The sequence below is a fragment of the Monodelphis domestica genome, chromosome 1, assembly GCF_027887165.1.
Source record: "Monodelphis domestica isolate mMonDom1 chromosome 1, mMonDom1.pri, whole genome shotgun sequence".
In the NCBI taxonomy this organism is placed as follows: Eukaryota; Metazoa; Chordata; class Mammalia; order Didelphimorphia; family Didelphidae; genus Monodelphis; species Monodelphis domestica.
This window is the reverse complement of record NC_077227.1, coordinates 121,772,870-121,796,208: the sequence shown is the minus strand read 5'-3', so window position 1 is coordinate 121,796,208 and position 23,339 is coordinate 121,772,870. Positions and strand designations below refer to the sequence as shown.

General features: G+C 36.0%; 1 protein-coding gene across 1 annotated transcript in view; it reads left to right on the top strand.

Annotated features, from left to right (window-relative positions):
• CFAP161 (cilia and flagella associated protein 161) overlaps window positions 1-22,978 on the top strand; it is an 82,009-nt gene extending 59,031 nt beyond the window's left edge. Inside the window, exons 2-8 of the mRNA XM_001367504.5 lie at window positions 9,493-9,633; window positions 10,918-11,007; window positions 14,447-14,679; window positions 17,326-17,410; window positions 18,727-18,885; window positions 20,763-20,836; window positions 22,434-22,978. Of these exons, the coding sequence (XP_001367541.3) occupies window positions 9,565-9,633; window positions 10,918-11,007; window positions 14,447-14,679; window positions 17,326-17,410; window positions 18,727-18,885; window positions 20,763-20,836; window positions 22,434-22,626 (903 nt within the window). The 5' untranslated portion in view covers window positions 9,493-9,564 and the 3' untranslated portion in view covers window positions 22,627-22,978. The remainder of the gene's footprint in view (window positions 1-9,492; window positions 9,634-10,917; window positions 11,008-14,446; window positions 14,680-17,325; window positions 17,411-18,726; window positions 18,886-20,762; window positions 20,837-22,433) is intronic.
• The last annotated feature ends 361 nt before the right edge of the window (window positions 22,979-23,339 follow it).

Genomic DNA, 23,339 nt, shown 5'->3' with positions numbered 1-23,339 from the left:
TCTAAACCTAATCTCTCCCACACTGTCTTCCAATTTTCCCAGCCGTTTTTATCAAATAGTGTATTTTTGTCCCTAAAGCTGGGATCTTTGGGATTATCACAGGCTGTCTTGCTGAGGTCACTTACCCCAAATCTATTCCACTGATCCTCTTTTCTGTCTCTTCACCAGTACCATATTGTTTTGATGACCACTGCTTTATAGTATAGTTTGAGGTCTGGTACTGCAAGGCCAGTTCCCTTCGCATTTTTTTTCATTATTTCCCTGGATATCCTTGATTTTTTGTTCTTCCAAATGAACTTTGTTGTGGTTTTTTCTAATTCAGCAAAAAAAGTTTTTTGGTAGTTCGATGGTTATGGCACTAAATAAGTAAATAAGTTTCGGTAGGATTGTCATTTTTTTTTTATGTTAGCTCATCCTACCCATGAGCAGTTAATATTTTCCCAATTGTTTAGATCTATTTTTAATTGTGTTGAGAGTGTTTTGTAGTTGTGTTCTTCTTCCAATTGCTCCAGATATAATAATGGGTAGTGTTTTAGAGAATGTTTGGGCAAGTGTAGGTATATCTTCCCTGAACATTCACATTGCAGGGTTGCCCCAATTTTACATAAAAAAATCTCATCCTAAAAGGTTATTTGGACATGAAGAGATTAATAGGAATGTATGATCAATGGTGAGAGGACCTAATTTAACCATTGTGCTTTTGAGCTCAGGAACTTGTTGTATCTGTCCCATAGCTCCAGCCACAGAAACCATACCCCCTATGTTGGTATCTGGACATGTCTTTAGGACTGATTTTGAAGAACCGGTATCCAGGAGAGCCTTGAATTGTTTCTTCCCCACTTTAATCCATACATATGGTTCTGGCTTTTGAATAGCTATTGAATTAATTGTTAGTGATTCATTTTGAATTGCACTGTTATCTTCTGCCATTTGTATGGTTGAACTAGTTAAATCTTCTTGGCTTAAATCATTTCCTAAGTAATCTTCATCTAAATTTGATTGTATTATGTTTTCTACTTCATTGGGATATGAATTTAAACCATAGCTATGTGTAATTTCATATAGTTTTACTTGGCCAGACCTCCCCCCTTCATTTAGAATGTTGGTTTTCATAGATGTTATTTGAACAACAAGGTACAATGGCTTTTGAGTCAATAAGATCTGATCTCAAATCTGACATTAGATACTTACTAGATGTGTGAACATGGGCAAGTCACATAATTTCTGTCTGCCTCTGTTCCTTCACCTATCAGTTGTGAGATAGCATTGTTATCCCCAAAGTTGTCATGAGGTAAGGTTTATAAAGTGCTTTGCAAACCTTAAAGCATCCTATATTTTTTAGCTCTTATTATTAAAGACTTTCTAGTCCATTATGCCTCATTTAATAGATGAAGAAAGTGAGACAAAGAAAGGAAAGAAAAAAGAAAGTGAAGGGAAGTTAAATGAGTTACTCCAAGATCATACTGGTACGAAGTAACTTCAAGGATTCAAAACTGACAGAAAAATCTTTAACTCCAAATCCATTGTTCTTTCCACTGTATCATGGTAGCTTTCCTGACATGAGAAATTATTTCTATTAATGTGATTTGTAATTTCCTTTAACTTCTACCCACTGTTCATATCTGGGATAGGTAATGATCAGAGCTCATAGAAAACCATGAATGCCAAGTTAATTACTTTGGGTTTCATTGTCTAGGCAAGTAGTTGAAAGCCACTGGAAGTCCCTAAGCATATTGGACTGGCGTTTTCCTACAATTTGAGGCCTCTAAGAGTAGTATAATGTCGAATCCATCTATATGGAAAAGGTGATAGTAGGATACATTTCTCACTATATAGTTTTCAAAGTATTTTCATAAATCTCTCCTCAGCCACTCATATTTAACTGTTCACGTAAGTTTCTTAGAAATATAACAGGCTCACATTTTCCTTAGTCCTATTGCTTCCTTCTCTATAATGTGTGTTCCCTTCTGGCAAGTTCTGACTCATATCCATTTACAGGCTAGAGTCTTTTTGTTATCCTAGAGTCCTTATCCCCAAGATTACAGTTCTTTGCTCTCCCTCTTTCCCTCTTCTTTTAATGTTCCCATAAATGGGTTCTTTGTTGCTTACCAATACTTTCCCCATCTATAAAATTGAGGACTGGCTCCAAAACCCTTTTGCTGTAATCCATCCAAAAGACTAGGTGGTATTCTGTCTTGTCTTTAAATTCTTTTCTTAAGCAGGTGATATTTGTCTCCCTCAAAAAACTTTCTGGTGGCTTTAACTACCAATTTGTTATGTTGAGCATTTTAAAGGACATGCCTAGTTTACCCTATTTATTCAATTTCCTGAAGTCTCTTAAAGATCTTTGTAATGTCTTCATACCTTAATCCAATTTACTTTATGGGCACAGTTCTCCTTTGATATAGTTTAATATAACTTTTCTTGGTTTTTCTCTTAAGATCCTCCATTTTTATCACTGCCCCCCATTCCACTATACTTTTTATGTCTCTTTAGAAGTTTCTTTGCATTTTCTCCTCCCTAGAGCATTCCTTTTTCACCACAAGTCATTGGAATTGGAAGCTCTATCTCCTTCTCATCCTGCACCCAGTTCTCTAAGAAGTTTTCATCTTCTGCCCTAACACTGGAGCATGAGTACCTTGATTTACTGAATTATTTTGAAGGATACAGTGATTCTGAACCCTTGGTTCCATCTCATCTCACCTGAGTTTCTTCAAATCTTTGGTATCCTTCAAGATTCAATTCAAGAACTACCTTCTTAGCAAGCCTTACCTTGTTTCTGTCTTGTATAGTTCTTGAAAATATCTATTTGTGTACATATGTCTTTCCTGAAATTCTCAGGCAATAATGCCTTACGATAGCAAATAAAACATATCAATAAAACTTTTTTTAAAGTTGAATGCTAAATGAATTTAGAAATTTTTGGACTTGACCAAAGAATAGATATTAAAAAGTTGATGTCAGTTTGAAAGCCTATAAATAATGGTGTTGTGCTATTTAAAGATTACTTATTTGAAGTATAGATGGACATCTGAATGTTTAAATGAATCTTGAGCTCATTAAGTCAATACCACAACATAACAGTCCCCCAAAACCTAATGAGCAAAATTGAAAGGTGATGATTTAGAATTAGAGTGATGTGTTCAGCTATATTCTGCCTTGCTGAGGCCTCTTCTAGTGTAGCCAGTCAATAGAAAAAGGTGGGATAATAAGAAAAGAGGAAGAAGAGAGACTCTGCCCCCACCCCAAAACTTATCCCCCTCTTGGCCTGTGCTGTGCAAGAACCCATCTGGGAAAACTTCAAAATTGATGGTGTCCTTCCCATTTACCTTATCCCTTTTCCCAGTCTGTTCATGGGATTTAGATAAGATGAAAATCAATAACTTCATCAATTCCAGTGAAGTGGAGGACCACCAGCCTCTAGCATCTGCTTTGCTACTATACCCTGCATTGCCTGTCATCTTAACTACTTAAGCAACCTAAGGACCTCTGGGCCTTGTCAAGCACCCTGACTGATGAAAACATGGGTGCTTCAGGTTTTTCTATCTAATCCTTAGAAATCCCTCTAAAACATATAATGTCTTTCTCCATAGAGAATTGACTCCTTGAGAAAAGGAACAGTTTAGCTTTTTCCATTTGTCTTCCTAGAACTTAGTCTAGATCTTGACATATAGTAAGCATTTGATATATTTTTATTCATTCATTTCATTCATATTGTGCCCTGTTTCAAAAAAAAAGATATAAATGGAGCAGCCATACGGTTTAGTGGATAGAGCCAGGTCTAGGGATGGGAGATCATGGGTTCAAATGTAGCCTGAGTCACTGTGTGACCCTGGGCAAGTCACTTAACCTTAATTGCCTATCTTTTATTACTCTTCTGCCCTAGAAGAGCTAATTTCTATCAATTCTCAGATAGAAGGGAAGGGAAATAATAAAAAAAATATATTTTTAAGATATAAACAAGCAGAAGTATTTCTGGAAAAAGGCAACCAGGATGGAAAGATGACAAGAACTCCAAAAAGGATTAGTTGAAGGCAGTAAAGATATTTAAACTGGAAAAAAGTAGTTATAGTAGTCATTCCAGCATAGGAAGAGATATTTGGAAGAGCAGGAAGACACTGATTCTTCTTGGACACACAAGGCAAAATTAGGAGCATGAGTAGAAGTTGTAAGGCCATAAATTTAGACTTGATGCAAAGGAAAAGTTCTTAAAATTATAGCTATCCAAAAGTGGAATGGGCTTTCTCCGGAGGTAGGAGGCTCTCCCTTATTGGCCATAGCTATTGAACAACCATATGTCAGCATGTTTTAAGAGGAATTCTTGTCTGAGAACATTCCAGGAATGAGATCCTATAAATCAGTAATATGTGCATCTTTGAACCATGATTTCATCTCTCTAAGATTCCATTTCTTCATCAGCAAAATGAGAGTTAAATTAAATGATTTCTTCTAAAGTCTCTTAGCTCTAACATCTACAGTCTTAAAATGGCATATCCCATTAGCAGTATTAAGAGGGAGTTTTTTTATAATCATAAAGGCTCTCTGCTAGTCCCACCAATCATGCTAGCAGAACATCAGGACAAATGCTGTGATGATGATGATGATGATGATGATGATGATGATGATGATGATGAGTAACATCAATGGCCTCCGATTTTCATATTCCTTTCTATTTATCTCTATATTTCTTCACTCTGCAACTGCTGTTCTTCCTAGTTTCAACTCTCAGGAACAAAGGGATTAAATTCATCTCCTCTAATCTTATCATCATGCCCCTGTCTCAAGCCTTGACTGATAGATCCCACCTCCCTCAGCATCCTCTCCCCTCTGATGGGGGTGCTGTGTGTGGAGTATCAAACTCCTACCTATGCTTATAGTAAATCCTACTCTTTGGCTCATTGTGCATTTGCCACCCTACCTGGTTTCCATTCTAGGGAACAACTCCTTGCTTCCCCTCCTCCTTAACCTGCCTTTTTCTGTCTTTTGTGAGTCATCACCACATCCCCTACCGCCACCACTCCCACTCCCCATTCCAACCAGATTGTAAACTTCTTGAAGGCAGGGATTATCTTTCTATTAAATATATCCACAGTGCCTGGCACATAGTATTTAATGTTTACTGAACTCAATTTATTGGAAAATTAAAGAAGAATGAGCATTTCTTTTTATACTTTTGTTAATCATTTTCACTTTTCTCCCATATAGCATTCAAAAGTGTAACCAAAAGTTTGCTTAGACTTCCTCAAATCCAAGAATATGGCCATTAGACCTGAGAACATGTTTCTTCTAAGGCATATCATAAGGAACTGCTGTACAAAGTTCTTCAAATATTATATAAAGTTCCATTTCATTCAATTGTCTCATCTGATAGCATCTTAATATGTCCATTTTTTTTTGCATATACAACATACCATTCTTTTTTCTCTTGTGACATATTTTACAAAGTCTAGAATAAGGGTCTTTATACTTTTTTCTGTTATCTTTTTTAATATTCTTGATTGATATTCTATTACTTCTCTCATCTTAATCCTGCCTTTGCAGAACTTGTTCATCATTTCTTTATTTTGTTATTTCTGCTCAAATATTTACACTTTTTAAAGAACTTCTGCACCAAATTTATTCTATCAGCCAGTATGACTGACCTCTGCTTTTTTTGTAACATTTTTGAGTTTACTCTTTGTCCAAAAAATTTCACAGCCTTCCATTTCTAAAGAAAAAGAAACTGAAGGTATTAAAATAGTTAATGAGGAGACCAAGCTATTACTCTTTGCAGATGATATGATGGTCTACTTAAAGAATTCTTGAGAATCCACCAAAAAGCTAGTGGAAGTAATTTACAACTTTAGCAAAGTAGCAGATTACAAAATAAACCCACATAAGTCATCAGCATTTCTATAGATTTCCAATACATCTCAGCAGCAAGAGTTAGAAAGAGACATTCCATTTAAAATCACCTTAGACAATATAAAATACTTAGGAATCTATCTGCCAAGACACCCAGGAACTATTTGAACACAACTACAAAACACGATCCACACAATTAAAACTATATATAAATATTTGGAAAAACATTGCTCATGGGTAGGATGAGCTCTAACATAATAAAAATGACAATCCTACCCAAACTAATTCACTTATTTAGTGCCATACTCATTAAGCAACCAAGAAATTTTTTTTTTACTGAATTAGAAAAAAAATATTACAAAGTTCATTTGGAAGAACAAAAAATCAGGAATATCAATGGACATATTGAAAAAAAAATGTGAAGGAAGGTGGCCTAGCAGTACCAGACCTCAAACTATACTATAAAGCAGTGGTCATCAAAACAATATGGTACTGGCTAAGAGAAAGAAAGGAGGATCAGTGGAATAGACTAGGGGTAAATGACCTGTGCAAGACAGTCTATGATAAACCCAAAGATCCTATCTTTTGGGACAAAAACCCACTATTTGACAAAAACTTCTGGGAAAATTTGAAAACAGTATGGGAGAGATTAGGTGTAGATCAACATCTAATACCCTCCATCAAGATAAACTTAGAATGGGTGAATGACTTGAATATAAAAAAGGAAACTATATGTAAATTAGGTGAACACAGAATAGTGAACTTGTCAGATCTTTGGGAAAGGAAAGATTTTAAGACCAAGCAAGAGTTGGAAAAAATTACAAAATGTAAAATAAATAATTTTAATTACATTAAATTAAAAAGTTTTTGTACAAACCAAACTAATGCAATTAAAATTAGAAGGGAAGCAACAAATTGGGAAAAAATCTAAATAACAAAAAATTCTGACAAAGGTCTAATTACTCAAATTTATAAGGAGCTAAATCAATTGTACAAAAATATCAAGCCATTCCCCAATTGATAAATGGGCAAGAGATATGAATAGGCAATTTTCAGATAAAGAAATCAAAACTATTAATAGGTACATGAAAAAGTGTTCTAAATCTCTTATAATCAGAGTAATGTAAATCAAAACAACTCTGAGGTACAACTTCACACCTAGCAGATTGGCTAACTTAATAACAGCAAAGGAAAGTAATAAATGTTGGAGGGGATGTGGCAAAATTGGGACCTTTATGCATTGCTGTTGGAGTTGTGAATTGATCCAACCATTCTGGAACTATGCCCAAAGGGTGCTAAAAGGCTGACTACTCTTTGATCCAGCCATAGCACTGCTGGGTTTGCACCCCAAAGAGATAATAAGGAACAAGACTTGTGCAAGAATAATCATAACTGCACTCTTTGTGGTGGTAAAAAAATTGGAAAATGAGGGAATGTCCTTCAATTGGGGAATGACTGAACAAATTGTGGTATCTCTTGGCAATGGAATACTATTGTGCTCAAAGAAACAATGAACTGGAAGAATTCCATATGAACTGGAGTAATCCAGGAACTGATGCAGAGTGAAAGGAGCAGAACCGGGTGAACGTTGTACACAGACACTGATACACTGTGGTACAATTGAATGTAATGGACTTCTCTACAAGTAGCAATGCAATGATCCAGGACAATTCTTAAGGACTTTTGAGAAAGAACACTTTCCGCATTCAGAGGAAGATCTGTGGGAGTCGAATCACAGAGGAAAAACAACTGCTTGATCACATGGGTCAATGGGGATATGATTGGGGTTATAAACCCTAAATGATCACCCTAGTGCACATATCAATAATATGGAAATAGGTCTTGACCAATGACACATGTAAAAACCCAGTGGAATTGTGAGTTGACTATGGGAGGGGGTTGGGGGAAGGGAAAGGAAAGAACATTATTTTTGTAATCCTGGAAAAATACTCTAAATTTATCAATTAAATAAAATTTAAAATATAAAAATATATTTAAAAAAAGAATTCTGACACTGGTCATGTATTTTTGGGCAAGTCACTAAACCTCTGGGACTCAGTTTCCTTATCCATAAAACAGGAATAGTAGAATAGTAGAACCTGCTCTGCGTACTTTCCAAAGTTGCCACCAGAGCCAAATAAATCAATATATTTGAAAGCATTTTATATATTTCAGGGTCTATATACAAAATGAAAGAATAAAATTTCTATCTTTCTTTTTTCTCCTTTAAAAACAATAGAGAAAGCTACAAAAAGTAGGAAAAGTGGCAAAACTTATGAGAAAATAATTATTATAAAATGTGAAACTACTCAAGGTCAAGAAGAAATGGGACTGTAGTAACCAAGTTCCAGTTCTGAAAATAAAATTAAACCTTAGAATGAAATGGTTATAAACATTGTCTGACCCAGTAAATAGTGGGAAAATACACACACACACACACATATATATATATATATATATATATATATTAGTGCTATACCACAAAGAAAGAAAAGAAAGAGAAAAAGGACCCATGTAAGGTATTTATGGCCACTCTTTTTTGTGGTGGCAAAAATATTGAAAGGAAGGTAGTGCATACCTATTGTGTGCAGTAAATAAATTATATAAATATAAGTAAAAATAAATAAAATTATGGTACATGAATGTAATGGAAAATCCCTTTGCCATAAGAAATGATGGAAGGGGCAATTTCAGAGAAACCCTAGAAGACTTACTTATATTAACTCATGAGACTAAAGTGAGCAGAACCAGAACACTTATACATTTATTCACACACACACACACACACATATATACACACAATATATATAGTGTATATATGAAATATGTGGCATCCAGAACATTGAGTACTTACAGTAAAATTTAAATATGTCTCCTTTTAAATAGTAAGTATAATAAGCATAATGAATGATAGATATTGTCAAATTTAATGTACTATATGAGTTCTTGCAAAACACATATTGGTCCCGTGATTTCAAGCCAGAGAAATTTTTGGGGAAGGAATTGAACATTATGGAGACTGCTACAGTTCTGGGATGAAAGCAATTCAATGCTTTTTATTTTTAAAAAAATCTATTTTTCCTAACTCCTCCACAAAGTGGAGCTGCATGTTCACATTTTTTTTTTGCCTCTTTGAGGATACACTTTCAGAACCAAACCATACCCAAACCCCTCCAAAAAACAAAAACTCTCAACGTTATTAATATATATCTGAAACCCAAGAAACACCTTCTTACTTTGGGCTTTAAAACAACTTAATTTTGTTAAGCTTAAGGCTGTAGCTTCTGGTGAGATTTCAAATAATACTATAGCATTCCCATTTTCTCTTTTTAATTTCCTAAATTTGTTTATGTTGTTGCAGTACAAAGGAAAATCTGCAATTCTGCAATTAACGAACGGCTGACCTCAGGCAAGGGTTTCTGCTAGAATTTTTTTTTTTTCAAAGCAGTCCAAGAGGGTGGGAAAATCCATTTCTTCCCATCCTCTAAACCAGGCTTTAGCTTTTCTTTCCTTGTCCCAGCTCTGAGACTGACCCCTCCTCTCCTTATGTGGCTTAGTTGGAGAACAAGGACTTGGGTGGAAAAGGCCTGAGTCTTTTACTCATTGGTCAGCAACATTGCTGAAGCTGACCAATCCTATGGATTCCAGGTCTCCGTGGCAACGGGAAACGCTAACAACACTGCCAGCCTGCCAGTTGTCGAAATAGTTGGAGGGATAGAGATGGCAACAAAGAACTATCGCAACTGCGTGCGAATGGGCAACTGGAACGAAAATATCTACCTAGAGGAGGTATGGGCTGAGGGCGGTGCCAACCCATGTTCAGCCTGTTAACAATGATCCCTCTCTGAGAGTCCCCTATTCCCCTTTCGCCATCCGCCTCCTCCTTCACCCCTTCAGTTTTTACAAACCTAATCAGCCCCACCAAACCTATCTTCCTGTGCTTGCGCCCTAGCTTCCTGACTCAATTTCCTTGATTTCTCTCCCCTGACTCATTCCATCCATCTGCATTCCACACCCCATACCCGCACCCCATACCCAGTCTTTCAGTGATGTTCATTCTTGCCACAGAGCCTCCAAACTGATCTTCCCTCTGAACTAGTTTTTCCAAAGTAGGCTTCTATTGACCACCCCTCCTTTTTCTCATTTACCTCCAAAAATGTCTTAATGACTTGCCCTCCCCAGAACTGATTTTCCTATCATCTAGCCCTTTCATATTGATCACCCACCAACTTATTCAGCTGCTTCCTTTAGCAGTACCTACTATGTGCCAAGTACTGCTAAACTCCAAGCAGGTTTTGTTCTATTATCAAATCCATTTTACGGTTGAGATAATGGATGCAGCCAGAAGTTAGATGACTCCCCCAGTGAAATTTCGCGACGACAATGGGGATGGGGAGAGGAGGAAGAGGGGAGGGAAAGAACATGAATCTTGTAACCACGGAAAAATATTCTAAATTAATTAAATAAAAAATTTCAATTAAAAAATTAGATAACTCGCTAGGGGTCATACAGTTTAGTAAATATCTAAGGCTACATTTGAATTCACGTCTTTCTGACTTCAAATCCAGTGGTCTATCCCCTGTGCTACTAAAAACCGTCTATATTTTATAGATTTATATGATTTATAGATTTATAGATTTAATTTAATAGAATGTTTGAAATTTAGAAATGTTTGAAAATTGTAAAGTCATATAAATATAATGTGATATAACTTAAATCAGTAAAGAAATGCTCACCTTGGGAAAAGTGCAGTGAGCCACTGGAAGGTGGCCCAATAAATTTTATAATAATATTTATATTATTTTATTATATTATATATGTTATAAATTTATAATAAAATTTAATTAAAATTAATTTAAACACAATTTTTGAATAATTTTAGAGTCTAAAGTGATGCTTGATATTGCCCAATCACAATATCTCAGTCATTCATTCACTCAATTAACAGATATTTATTAAGACTCTACTATATACTAGACATTTTATAACATTTTATATATATTATAAACATATAATGTTATCTATGTTTAGATCCAATTTTCTTTTACCTTTTCTTTCCTTCCATTCAACCAGGAATTGATGAAAGATTTTTTGGAAAAAAGAGAAAAGGGACAGCTGCTTATACAGAGAAATAGAATACTTATGACAAATCTCTTAAAAAAGGTAATTTTAAGTTCAAACTATACTATATTCTTTTTTTTTACATTTGGAAGAAAAGAAAGATCATGATTTTATTTTATTGATATTTCATGACTTCACACATTTTAATTTGTATTGCAATAATATTTTAACCAGTGTTGTAACTGTTCAGGTAGAAATGCAAATAGTGAACCCAGAGTTAGCAGATGTAAACTCAACAGGTTAAACGATTATGGGTCTAAATGAATGAGAATGAATGAAAAGAGATGACCAAATTTATTGTACTATTTTTATATCAATCACTCAGTCTATCAGCCCACTTTTAAGGGCCTACAAGGTATTGGGCACTATGCCTGGTCCTGAAGAAGCAGAGAAAAATGAAAGAATCCCTGCTCTTGAGGAGCTAACATGTTTTTATTTTTAATTATTTGATTCAAAATTTTTATACTTATTTATTCCTTTTTCAACCTTTTTGTGTTCCTCATCAGGTAAAAGCTTTTAAAATACTGATTTTGAGTTCCCTCTTCTAACCAATTAATTTTGTTACCTTGTAGATCTTTAACAATTTATTTTTATCATTTTGTAGGTCTCACCTCCTTTTTTTCTCTTGTGCCTCCTCCTTAGAAATATTAGTTACTAAGGGAGGAAATAAGATTAGAAATAATTGTTCTGTGGTAGAAATTTAACTGTGTTCCAAATACTGCATTACAATTCTACCCTTTGTTCTTCCTTCCCCATATAATTTCCCCCCACCTTTTCCACACAATCTTCCCTCTGGACTTAAGCTCTCCCTTGCCTTTCTATATACTGGGTGCTTTCAGTTGCTCTGATATCTTTGCGCCTTTGGCAAGATGCCTTTCATGGAGGCACAATACTCTTTCAGAGGAATTGGTCTTCCTGTATGTAAACTCCTTTCAAATTAGACCCATCCTAAAGTCTTCATCTCCCAATACAGAATATAACCTCCTCCTCAGAGTATTCTTTACTACGCCTTCTAATTATCAAGTCTAGATCACCCCAATCATTTGGTTATGAAATGGTACTTCAGAGTTGTTTTATTTTGGACTCATTTGTTAGTGATCTAGAGTATTTTTCTCATAAGGCTATTGGTAACATTTCTCTCTCTGAAAACTGCCTATTCTTCATATATTTTGACCATTTATTAATAGGGAAATTGCACTTGTAAATTTGACCCAGTTCCATATGTAATCTTGTGCTTATATATGTTCATGTATATATGTGACTCTATACATATATGTTTTCTTCAAATATTTGTCATGAAAGGGAGGAGACTTAGGCATGTCTGTAGGCAGTAGGGGAGAAACCAGTAGATAGGGAGAAACTAAAGAGTAGAGAAAGAGAAAGAATTATATTAAGGAAATTCTGCTGCAGATGGAGGGAGCATAGATATTACTAAAAGCCTATGCAGAGGGATTGGATTTATTAAGGAGATAGGCCATCTCTTTATCAGAGTGCAAAGAAGATAGTGGGGGAATAATGTCAGATCTGAGATGCCAGGTGCCAGATTGGGAAGATCTTGGTGAATGGTCTTGAGTTTCTCTTTAAAATATGAGACAAGCTTCTCAGCTAAGAGGATGGAGACGTTTGTATTTATGGGAGTCTTGAGGAGAAAAGAAAGTTGGAAACAATTGCTGTGGTGAGTGTGATAAACAATCAATTAGGAAGGAATAGAATTACCTCATTGCAGTGAATGCCCAATTGAGATTAGATAGCATAAATTTGAAGTGCATCTAGTCAGTAGAGTTGCTTTCTCTAGTTCTGCTCAACAGTAATTGAGTTGGGTTAAAAGAGGCAGGCTTTGGGGGTAAATTGGGTTGGAGCTTGGCAAGGTATATGATGAATGACAGGGCAGAAGAGCTAGGGATTCAACAATTGAGGATAGTATAAAGTTGAACTGGTTCACTAAGATTTAGAAAAAAGGAGAGTGCAGCCAGAACAAAGTGATAGCCTAGGGGAAAAAACGGATGAAGGAAGAGTCTAGAGGTCTTTGAAGGAATGAAGAATCACTTTAGGAGTTGAGTAAGGTAAAAGGAGAGAGGGAATAATAAATGATTATGATCAAATAGGTGAATTTTGAAATTCTTTAACCTGAAAGTGGATCACTTGTAGATGAAGACAAGATCAAGGACAGGAATTGATGAAAGAAATAGTAAATTTGGGGAACTTGAAAGAATTTTAACACATATATTAAAGGCTTCTATTATGAGGGTAGGAGTTAGGGTAGGGAAGGAAACTTGTTAACTAGGCACTGAACTCATTGAAAAAGGAAGGAAAATGTCTTGGGAGTCAATAAAAGATGGTTACCAAATTCTGGATTGAATTAGAAGTTTGAAAAGTGTGATTCCTCAGAAGAGGAGAGTTGCTGAGTGAAGGCACTAGAAAGAAACTCTGTGTCTGTGAGAAACTAGGAGTGTTATGACTTCCCAAATGGAACCAATAAGTTGGGGATTGGGGTATAATAGAAGGTACAACCTGTGTTAGAAAGGATGGCCAGGGATGAAATATGGGTAACCAGTTCTCTGTGAGTGGTAGAAAATGGAAGGAGAATGAAAGGTCTAAATTGAAAGAAAGCTTATTAATTATAGAGTAGTTAGTATGGGCAACTAGGCAATGATAAAGTACCAGGCTTGGAGTCAGGAAGAATTCCTGAGTTCAAATCTGGTCTCAGACACTTAATAGCTGAGTGACCCTGGGCAAGTCACTTAACCCTGTTTGCCTCAATTTCCTCATCTGTAAAATAAGCTGAAGAAGAAAATGGCAAACTATTTCAGTATTGTTGCCAAGAAAACCCCAAACTGAATCATAATGACTGGATGTGACTGAAACAACTGAACAATAAATTACGTGGCAGGAACTATGCTAAATACTGGGGAATTCAAAGAAAGTAACAAAGAAAAAGAAAAACAAAACCCCATATTCCTTGTTCTCAAAAGGCTCATAGTCTAATGAAGGATACAGTATGCAAACAACTATGCACAATAATAGAGGATAAATTGGAGATAATCTCAGAGGGAAGGTATGAAGATGAAGAATCAGGAACAGTGAAGGAAAATAAGAGGGGACAGAGTGAAATTTGTTCTTGAGCAGTTAGGGGTTCAGTATCACTGAAATGGGAAGAAGAGAAAGAGGCAACAATATACTAACCACTGAAGAATGATCCCAGGCAGAGTATCAGTGTCTGGGTAAGAACTCTGCTGATGAAGACAAATGATTAGAAGTTCCAAGTCTTGGTCCTGGATCTTAATTGCCAGGCAGCTCTTTAGAGGTGTTGAGCTTCAAGATTAGCAGTATTGTTGGAGGGGAAGGGGGGGACTATGGAAGTTGGACATAGGAAGCATGGTGAAAATGTACATGTTCCAAAAATATTAGATATTTTTCCTAGTGATGGTTTGCAGTTTTATTAATCTCCTCCCCATCCCACCCCACTTTTTTTATATTTTAGGTGAAGCTTTCTTCTACTGGAGATGGATATGTTCACTATGGAGATACAGTCATAGTTCTGAATCCTGCATGTCAGGATCCTCACATTGATCAAGTTGTATTTGGCAGAGTAGCATTGGCAGTGACTCCAGAAGAAATGAAAGCACATATGAGTAATGAAATAGAGGTGCCCTGCGAAGTGACTGCTATGCATGATGCGACCCCAATGGGCAGAAACACTTTTATCCTTATGAGGTAGAAACACTTTGATTATTACTTTATTCTAGAAATAACCATCGATTAAAATCATATCATGAAGATATTCAAAAGGATGGAGGTGGTTTTGATAAAGATAATGGGAAATATGAACTTTTATAACAGTTCTTTTGTTACTGATCATCATTTGAATTCTATGAGTCTTTTAGCAAGTGTATTCATTTTTCTTTTTCTTTTCTTTTAAGCCTTTGCCATTCTGTCTTAGAATCAATACTGCATATTGGTTCCAAGGCAGGAGAGCAGAAAGGGCTAGACAATGGGGGTTAAGTGACTTGTCCAGGGTCACACAGCTAGAAAGTGTCTGACCTCTCATCTTCAGGCATGGCTCCCAATCCACTGAGTGACCGAGCTGCCCCTATATCTTCATTTTTCAAAGGTGGATCCATTTGCTAGGCATTCTCTGTTCAAAATGTCATAATTCATTGCTCAGGTAATGAACAACAGAATATGAGTAGAATATGAGGCCCTTTTTCTTGGAAAGATATGCTCTGATGGCCCATTGTTGCCACTGCAACAAATGACCATTTGGGTGAATTAAAATGGGAGTAGAGCTGAGAGCTACTTAGAGTTAGATGAAGAAGGTCTGGAGAACTTGAGGCAATAGAAAATGAGTGGCACAGTGCATATGACCATTAAAGGGCAACGCCAGTGGAGGGTTGCAAATCCAAGCAACTCCTCTATCAGTTACAAATACCCTTTTACCCTATTTATATTTAGTTTGTGTATAAAGACCAGAACAGACTTAGTTTCTATGCTTTACCAGGGATTCTTAACAGGAGTTTCATGAATTTTTTTAATGCTTTGATAACTCTTATTTCAAAATAATTCATTTCCTTCAAAAAAAACACATTGTTCTAAGAAAGTATCTATTGACTTTAGAAGTTTGTCAGAGGAGTCCATAACACACACACACAAAAGTTAAGAACCCATGCTTTGAACCTAAGGATCCTAATTCTTGTTCTATGTATAGAGGAGGTAGGCTGTCATGATGATATAAAAATATGTCTTATTTATCCTGTCTTATTTGATACCAGCCCCTTTCTAGGTGTGTGACTCTAGGTAAGTCACTTAACCTCTATTTCCTGGCCCTTACCATTCTTCTGCCTTAGAACCAATATGAAATATTGATTCTAAGGTGGAAGGTAAGGGTTTAAAAAAGGAAAAGAATAATAGGTAGGCTGTATTTCTTCTTTTGTTCCTGCGCTCTTTTAATTTTTGAAGAACTTTGTCATTAGATGGAAAGAAGCAGGAGGGAAGGACTAGTAACTGTTCAGTTGATAAATGAGAGTTCTTTTAAAGGGACCTCATTTGCCTCATATTGTATCATATATGTGTATGGTAGTCCATTGGGCAGAGGAACCATTGCTTTTCACATTCTTTCCTCTAGTAATGAATATTGTTATTATTATAGGATTTAAAAATTATTGTAAGCACAAAACCTCAACAAATTCAAAGGCCAGAAAATGATTGGATTTGAAACTATGAAACAATTACATTAAGCTGGTTTAAGATAATAATTATTAAATTTAACATAGCAGTTCCAACATTGCTCACCTTGTCTATACCCTTCTGAACTTCTTTCTTCTCTTCTTCTATGTATTTTAGATATTTCATTGATGTCATTTCCCTTTTAAAAATCACTATCCTGATCCCCTTCTTTCTTTTCCCCCAAATAAAAGCTTTCCTTTGTAACAAAGTAGAACCAAGGAAGACAAATTTGTGTTGTACCTTTGGTGTTTGAAAATGTTTGTTTCATTTTTCATGGACAGTGTATCAACTTGATAAAACATCAAAGACAAAGTTTTCCATGATTATCCAGGAGAGAGGAGGATCAATGGACGAAAGAGAACCCAGTGATTTTGCAGTCACAAAAGCTGACGTTTCCCTGATTCTCATCTATTTTTTCACTGCATCTTCTACTTTGCCACTCATGCTCTGGCTTCCTACAAACACTTTCCCTTAACCTCTTTCATAATAATTGATTAGTCAATAAGAGTTCTTTATGTATCTGCTATTTGCAGAGCAATATGGGTAGATAATAAAACCCTGATTTCTTTTCTCAAAGAATTTATGATCTAGAGAGGCAGATAGATCATATTTGTAGAAGGATCCCAACTGTAAATTAATATGGTATAAGTGATACATAAGAAATGTAGAGGCATAGAGGTAGCCAAGATAACCATAAAGGCCCAGACACTGCCATTTCTGTTCCCTCTCTTATAACCTTTCAAGACTGGTGTGATATAGTGGAAGAAGCACTGAATTTAGACTCCAAAAGGAGACCCAAGGATCTGGGTTTGATTTTCTGCCCCACTCTCTACTATGTATGATATAACTTGATAACTTAGTGTCCCAGACAACTTTCTAAATATGGACAGCTGTGTATCTGCATAGGTAGAGGTTTCCTCATCTGGATTTCCTCATACTGATGAAATCACAGGTCTGGACCAAAAAAGAAAAAAAAGAAAAGGATTAATGCCTAAAGCTGTTAACCCAATAATATAAACCAGCGGTTTAAGATTAAACTTCTCCCCTCTAGTTTCATCAGACTGGACATTTCCCCAGACTAGAAATTTCCCCATTCCCTTATGCATCATTCTCATATGGTTTCTTCTGTTTCAATAGCATGGATGGAAATGCAATGGGTGAACCCATCAGATATGGGCTGGATTTTGGTCTTGCAACAACAGCTGGCTTTAATGATAAGATGGTATGTAATCAAAACATATACTTGGGTTTGTCCTGTTAATTCGCAAGTGCCTACACAACTTGAAGAGATCTCGAGAAGGATAGTAGCAGTGGCTAGAAAGGCACCAGTAGAGTTGATAGGACTTGGGTTCAAATATTGTCTCAGACACTAACCCCCAATTGGCTATACCTTACAGCTCTTCTGCCTTGTAACAAATACTTATATTGATTCTAAGACATAAGGAAAGAGGAGACACAGACAGACACAGACAGACATACAGACACAGACAGACACAAAGAGACACAGAGAGAGAAGAGAGAGAGAAAGACCTGAAGTTCCTTGAGAGGATTTACATGAGAATATTGGCAAGGGGCAGCTAGATTGCTCAGTGGATTGAGAGCAGGCCTGGAGACAGAAGTCCTGGATTCACATTTAACCTCAGACATTTCCTAGCTATATGACCCTGGGCAAGTCACTTATCCCCAATTACCTTGACCTTGACATTGTTTTGCCTTGGAACCAATACTTGGTTTCCATTGATTCTAAGATGGAAGGTAGAGTTGGGAAGGGAGGAAGGAAGGAAGCAAGGAAGGAAGAAAGGAAGGAAGAAAGGAAGGAAGGAAGGAAGGAAGGAAGGAAGGAAGGAAGGAAGGAAGGAAGGAAGGAATATTGGTGATTTTCATAAGATAAGGTATGGATTTGTTTCCAGCTGTTCATTTGGAAGCAGAGACCCCATTGAAATCTAGTATTTTAGTATGGTCTAACAAACAAAAAACTGAATAGAGTATCAGAAGTTCTGATAGTGGCTTCAATACATTTTAATACATGACTTAAATGCATTCTGTTTTTTTTTATCTCTTCTAGTTTTGTAGGACGCAATTATGCATCCTCAAAAGTCATTTATTTAATGGCAGTGTGGCATAATAGAAGAAACACTGCAGTAGTATGGTATATTAAAAATTGCAACAGTCTAGAGTCAGAGATCTGGGTTCAGATCCCACCTCTGATGCATCCTGCTTGTGTGACCTTGAACAAGTCACTTTCCTAAGCCTCAATTTCCTCATCTATAATATGAAAATGTTCTCTGGGATCCCTTCCAGTGCTAAGAGCTATGATATGATACAGTTTCAACTGATACAGCAAGGTCACCAATTCAGAAAAGCTGGAGGGAGATAGGTTGGCTAGAGCTGTATCATTCATTTGTTAAAAAAATATTTATTGTAAGTCTGATATGTTTAAAGCACCACAAGGAATGACTGAAGAAAAATAACATGAGTTTACAGTCTAGAATCATTATAACTTGGCTTTCACTCTATTTTCTCCCTGTTCTTTTTCAGTTTTATTTAGCAAGTGACCATAAGTCAATGATGAGGGCGACAAAGAAGTCTTGGCTTCAGGATGTTTACCTAACAGATGAGTTCTCCTATTTGACTTGCTGGCAAGCTACTTATTTTGATCCTCAGATGCGCATGGAATATGAAGGTTTTCCTGTTCCTGTAAGAATGATTTCTTTTTTCCCTTCTAGGAAGGTGGCAGTAGTGCCATGGACCTGTGATTTCCCAGAATCAAAGAATTTGAGAGTTAGAAATGTTAGAAAAGTCAGCAATCATCTAGTCCAACTTATATACAAATGGAATCTCCACCATATTATACCCTACAAATGGTCTCCCCACCACTACTGGAAGACCCCCGGTCAGAGCAAAATTACTGTCTCCTGAGATGTCACATTCCACATTTGGCTACCTCGAACTGTTTGGAAGATTTTTTTCTTGATGTCATCTGAATTTGCCTCTTTCAGTTGCTACCTTAGAGGAATTTCCAGATTAGCACAGTTCCTTTCCCCTTCTTCTTTTCCTAATCCTCTCTCATGCTTTTAGACATCCCTCAGCCCCAAGATACTTGGAAGAAACATTTGTAAGTTGAACAAGGATAATAATAATATGTCAGAAGAAAGTTTGGGGTTAACATTCCAGAACAGTAGTCACTACTCAGTTCCTTCCAAAATCCTTCTCCACAAAGATCAAAAGGAAGGGCCTCCTCCCTGCCCTCAATATCATAATCCTTTCGAAATAACAGAAGGGTACTTCCCTTGGGTGGATCACTGACCATTTGCTTCTGGGACTGGGAAAGACTGTTATTTCAATAAGACAAGAGATGCTCTGTGTTTAGGTTTGGTTTTCATCCATAATCTATATCTTAAAACTTTAGCTTTTTTTTTCTCTACCCGTTCTCTTAAGAGGAAGACTCTGGAAAGGGTTTTAGGTTGGAGAACATCTTGTTCAGTTGTTTTAGTTGTGTCTGACTCTTGGTTATCCCATTTGTGTGTTTTCTTGATAAGGATACTGGAATGGTTTGCCATTTTCTTCTCCAGTTCATTTTACAGATGAGGAAACTGAGGCAAACAGGGTTAAGTGACTTGTCCCAGTGTCACACAGCTCCCAAGTGTCTGAAGCCATATCTAAACTCAAGATGAGTCTTCTTGATTCCAATCCTAGCACTCTATCTACTGTGCTATCTAGTGGAGAAAATATTACTCCTTAATATTTCCAGTTGAACTGAAAAGGAAGTTCTTCATATGCTTCCACAATAGGTAGTCTGAGGGAGTCGCCTGAAGTCCAGTGACATTGTTTCCTACCTTGTCTGTAGTTGGACAACAAGAGTCAGAGGAGGGATTTAAACTCAGGTCTTCACTGCTTCGAATACACCACTCTTATCAAGTCAAATCAAATGAACAAGCATTGATTAAGTGTCTTCCATGTGCAATGTCCTGTGCTAAGTTGCTAGAGATATGAAAGAAGACACAAAAGAGACTCTGCTTTCAAAGAGCCCAGTCTAGTAGAGGAGACAATATGCAAACAATCATGTTCCAATAAGATACAGAAGGAAGAAAATGGAGATAATCTTCAAGGGAAGGCATTAACATTAAAGGAGATTAAGAAAGGCTTCCTAGAGAAGGTAAGATTTTTAGCTGGGACCTTGTAGGCGGTAGGGAAGCAGTCAGAATAAAGAGATAAAGATTAAGGAGAAAGTAGCAATAATAAAAGAGGGCAATCTGCTGGAGAAGATGGGATGGAAGGAGATGTCTTGTGACTATGAATGACATGCTGCTTTCTTTCCTGTTGCTTAGAATTACCTGAAAGAAAAAAAAATACTGATTCCTAAGCTATTATAATGAAAGTATAATGTCCCTTTGCACATAGAAATGTTGATATACTTGCAATCTATCACAATATTGTCTGAATTATGACAGTCTCATTTATATAGTTAATAACAATCATCATATAGGGGTCCAATTTGCTCAGGGTTTTTAAAATAGCACTTAAAACACTATATTTATTTTATATTTAGATATGTATATGTATTATTTTTCCAGGCAAATACCAGGATCATTATCAAACACTGCCATACCAACCGAGCACTAGCAGCTAACAGGAACTTTTTTCTAAGGTACTCTTGGTGCTGTAAAATGAGTAATAAACAAAAGTAGAGTGTAAGCTCCTTGTGGTCAGCAACTATTTATTTCTGTCTTTGTGGTTCCAGTATGCCTGGTATATAGCAAGTGATTAATAAATGTTTATTGAATTGGTTGAATAAAATACATGTATATCCCACCTAACAGATAATTAATTCAATGAAAACTTACTTTTAGGGGAAATGACTTAACAAAGGGGCAGTTAAGTTAAGGGTGGCTAAGTAGATTGAGAGTCAGGCCTAGAGAGGGAAGGTCCTGTGTTCAAACAAGACCTTAGATACTTCCCAGCTGTGTGACCTTGGACAAGTCACTTAACCCCCAATGCCTAGCCCTTACCACTTTTCTGCCTTAGACCCAGTATATGGTACTGATTCTAAAATGGAAGGGAAGGGTTAAAAAAAAAATTAAAACATTTAAAAATTGACAGCCAAATGGTTCAAGCAGATTGTGACAATTTTATGCTGGGTTTAGATATGATGCCTTAATGATATTACTGCAAAACTATGTTGGTCAGGATCATTTATGAGTATGCTTATAATAGATTAATGTGGATATGGTAAAAAGTCTTTAAGTAATACAATATCATTGCACACAAGATTTTAATGAAATGAAAAATTTTGCCATCTATTGAATTTTCCCTGAAATTTGATTCAATCTCATCCAATGTCTTTCTTGCCATCTGAACAGTTATTTTAAAACCTCCATGAAAAGGTAGGACCTCGTGTGTTTTTTTTTACTAAAGGGCTTCTTTATTATTTTATAGAATAATATAGATATAGATATAGAAACAGATATACGTATCTATTTGATTGGGTTTTTTTTTTCAGTTTCAACTAACTCTTTGTGATGGGTTTTCTTGGCAAAGATACTGAAATGGTTTGTCATTTCCTTCCTCATCCCTTTTTACAGATGAAGAAACTGAGACAAACAGGGTTCAGTGACTTGTGTGGGGTCAAAGAGCTAGTAGGTGTCTGAAGCTGTATTTGAACTCAGGATCTGACTCCAGACCTGGCATTCTATCCACTCTGCCAACTAGCTGTGTGTATGTCACTATATTATATATAGAATGCAAGTGAATTAGAAATTGGATTGATTTTGTTTTTCCTTTTGGTCTAGATCTGTGGTATCTACAGCAAGAGGTTGTCACTTGTCCATGGTCACACAACTAGCATACATCAGAGATAGGACTTCCCAATTTCCAAGGCCAGAATTCTAACTACTAGCCTAATTACCTTTCAAATTTATAAGACCAACCCACATTTATATAGTGTCTCACTGGTTTTAAACCATTTAATTTATGTTTTTTGATTTGATCTTTAAATTTATAAGATATGTAGTTAAGTAACAATATCCCCATTTTAAAGATGAAAAGATTGGGGCTCACATAGTGAAATGACTTGCCCAAGATATTAAGTAACAAAGTGGGTATTCATCAGTTCAGCTCCCTCCATAGCACTTTACTTTGAATCATTTTGATTTGATTTGATTTGAATCATTCTTCTTAAATCACTATTACATATTCAAACTGATCCCTTGTCTGACTAGATAGTTCTTTTGCTTTTCTTTTCTCAGAACATACTTTGGAAAGGAATGTGAAGTTGCTTGTCACACACACCTGGATTGTTACAGAATTGAAAAACCACTAAACTACTGGGTTTTCTGTACTGGAGATCCAAACGACCTCTCATCCCTTCTAGTGGACAAACCCAGACCTTCATCAGAGGACACCTTAGTAGAAAAACAAGCATCCACGAAAGCACAATAATCTGTTGGACAAAAACTCTTTCCTTTGGTTTATACTTTTTAACAAGTAGAATCACTCTTCTTGCCTTATTCAAATTGATTTAAAAAAAAGAGCTGTAAGAACTCTTTGTAAGCTATATGGAATATGTGTTTTGCTATTTTATAATATCATAATTGTTGGTAAGGTTCTAAGTCCATATTTTCATTCTTCTCTGTGTGGATTCTTTTTAGAATGTTAGCTCCTAGAGGAGAGGAAACATTACCTTTTCAGTTAACCATGTACTTTGCTGTATACAAATATATAGTTAATATTGTTTTTAAATGACCAATTTATTATTCTTCATCAATAATAGAGATCAGAAATGTCACAGAAATCTCAAGATTTAATTTTGCCTGGTAAGACTATATTTGACAACTCCTTTAAAAATATCTCCATTTATATCCTTTAAGGATATAAAAACATAATAGAAACTGCTGGGCTGAACTGTTTGGGAGGATAAAGAATATTAATTTCATTTTTCTTTTTGAATTTCTGCTATACAATTGAAATTTTGGTGAAGGACTAAGGATTTCTGTTGCCTGCCTTGACATTTTTAAATTGTCCCAAAGTTCTATTTGAACATTCTCTAAGAGTCATAGGTGCCATTCCTTGGTGAGTACTTCTCTGATGTTTTGCAAGGTACAAAAATCTTGCAAACATTCCCTTCTACCTGTTTTGTTTTTCCATAGTACATA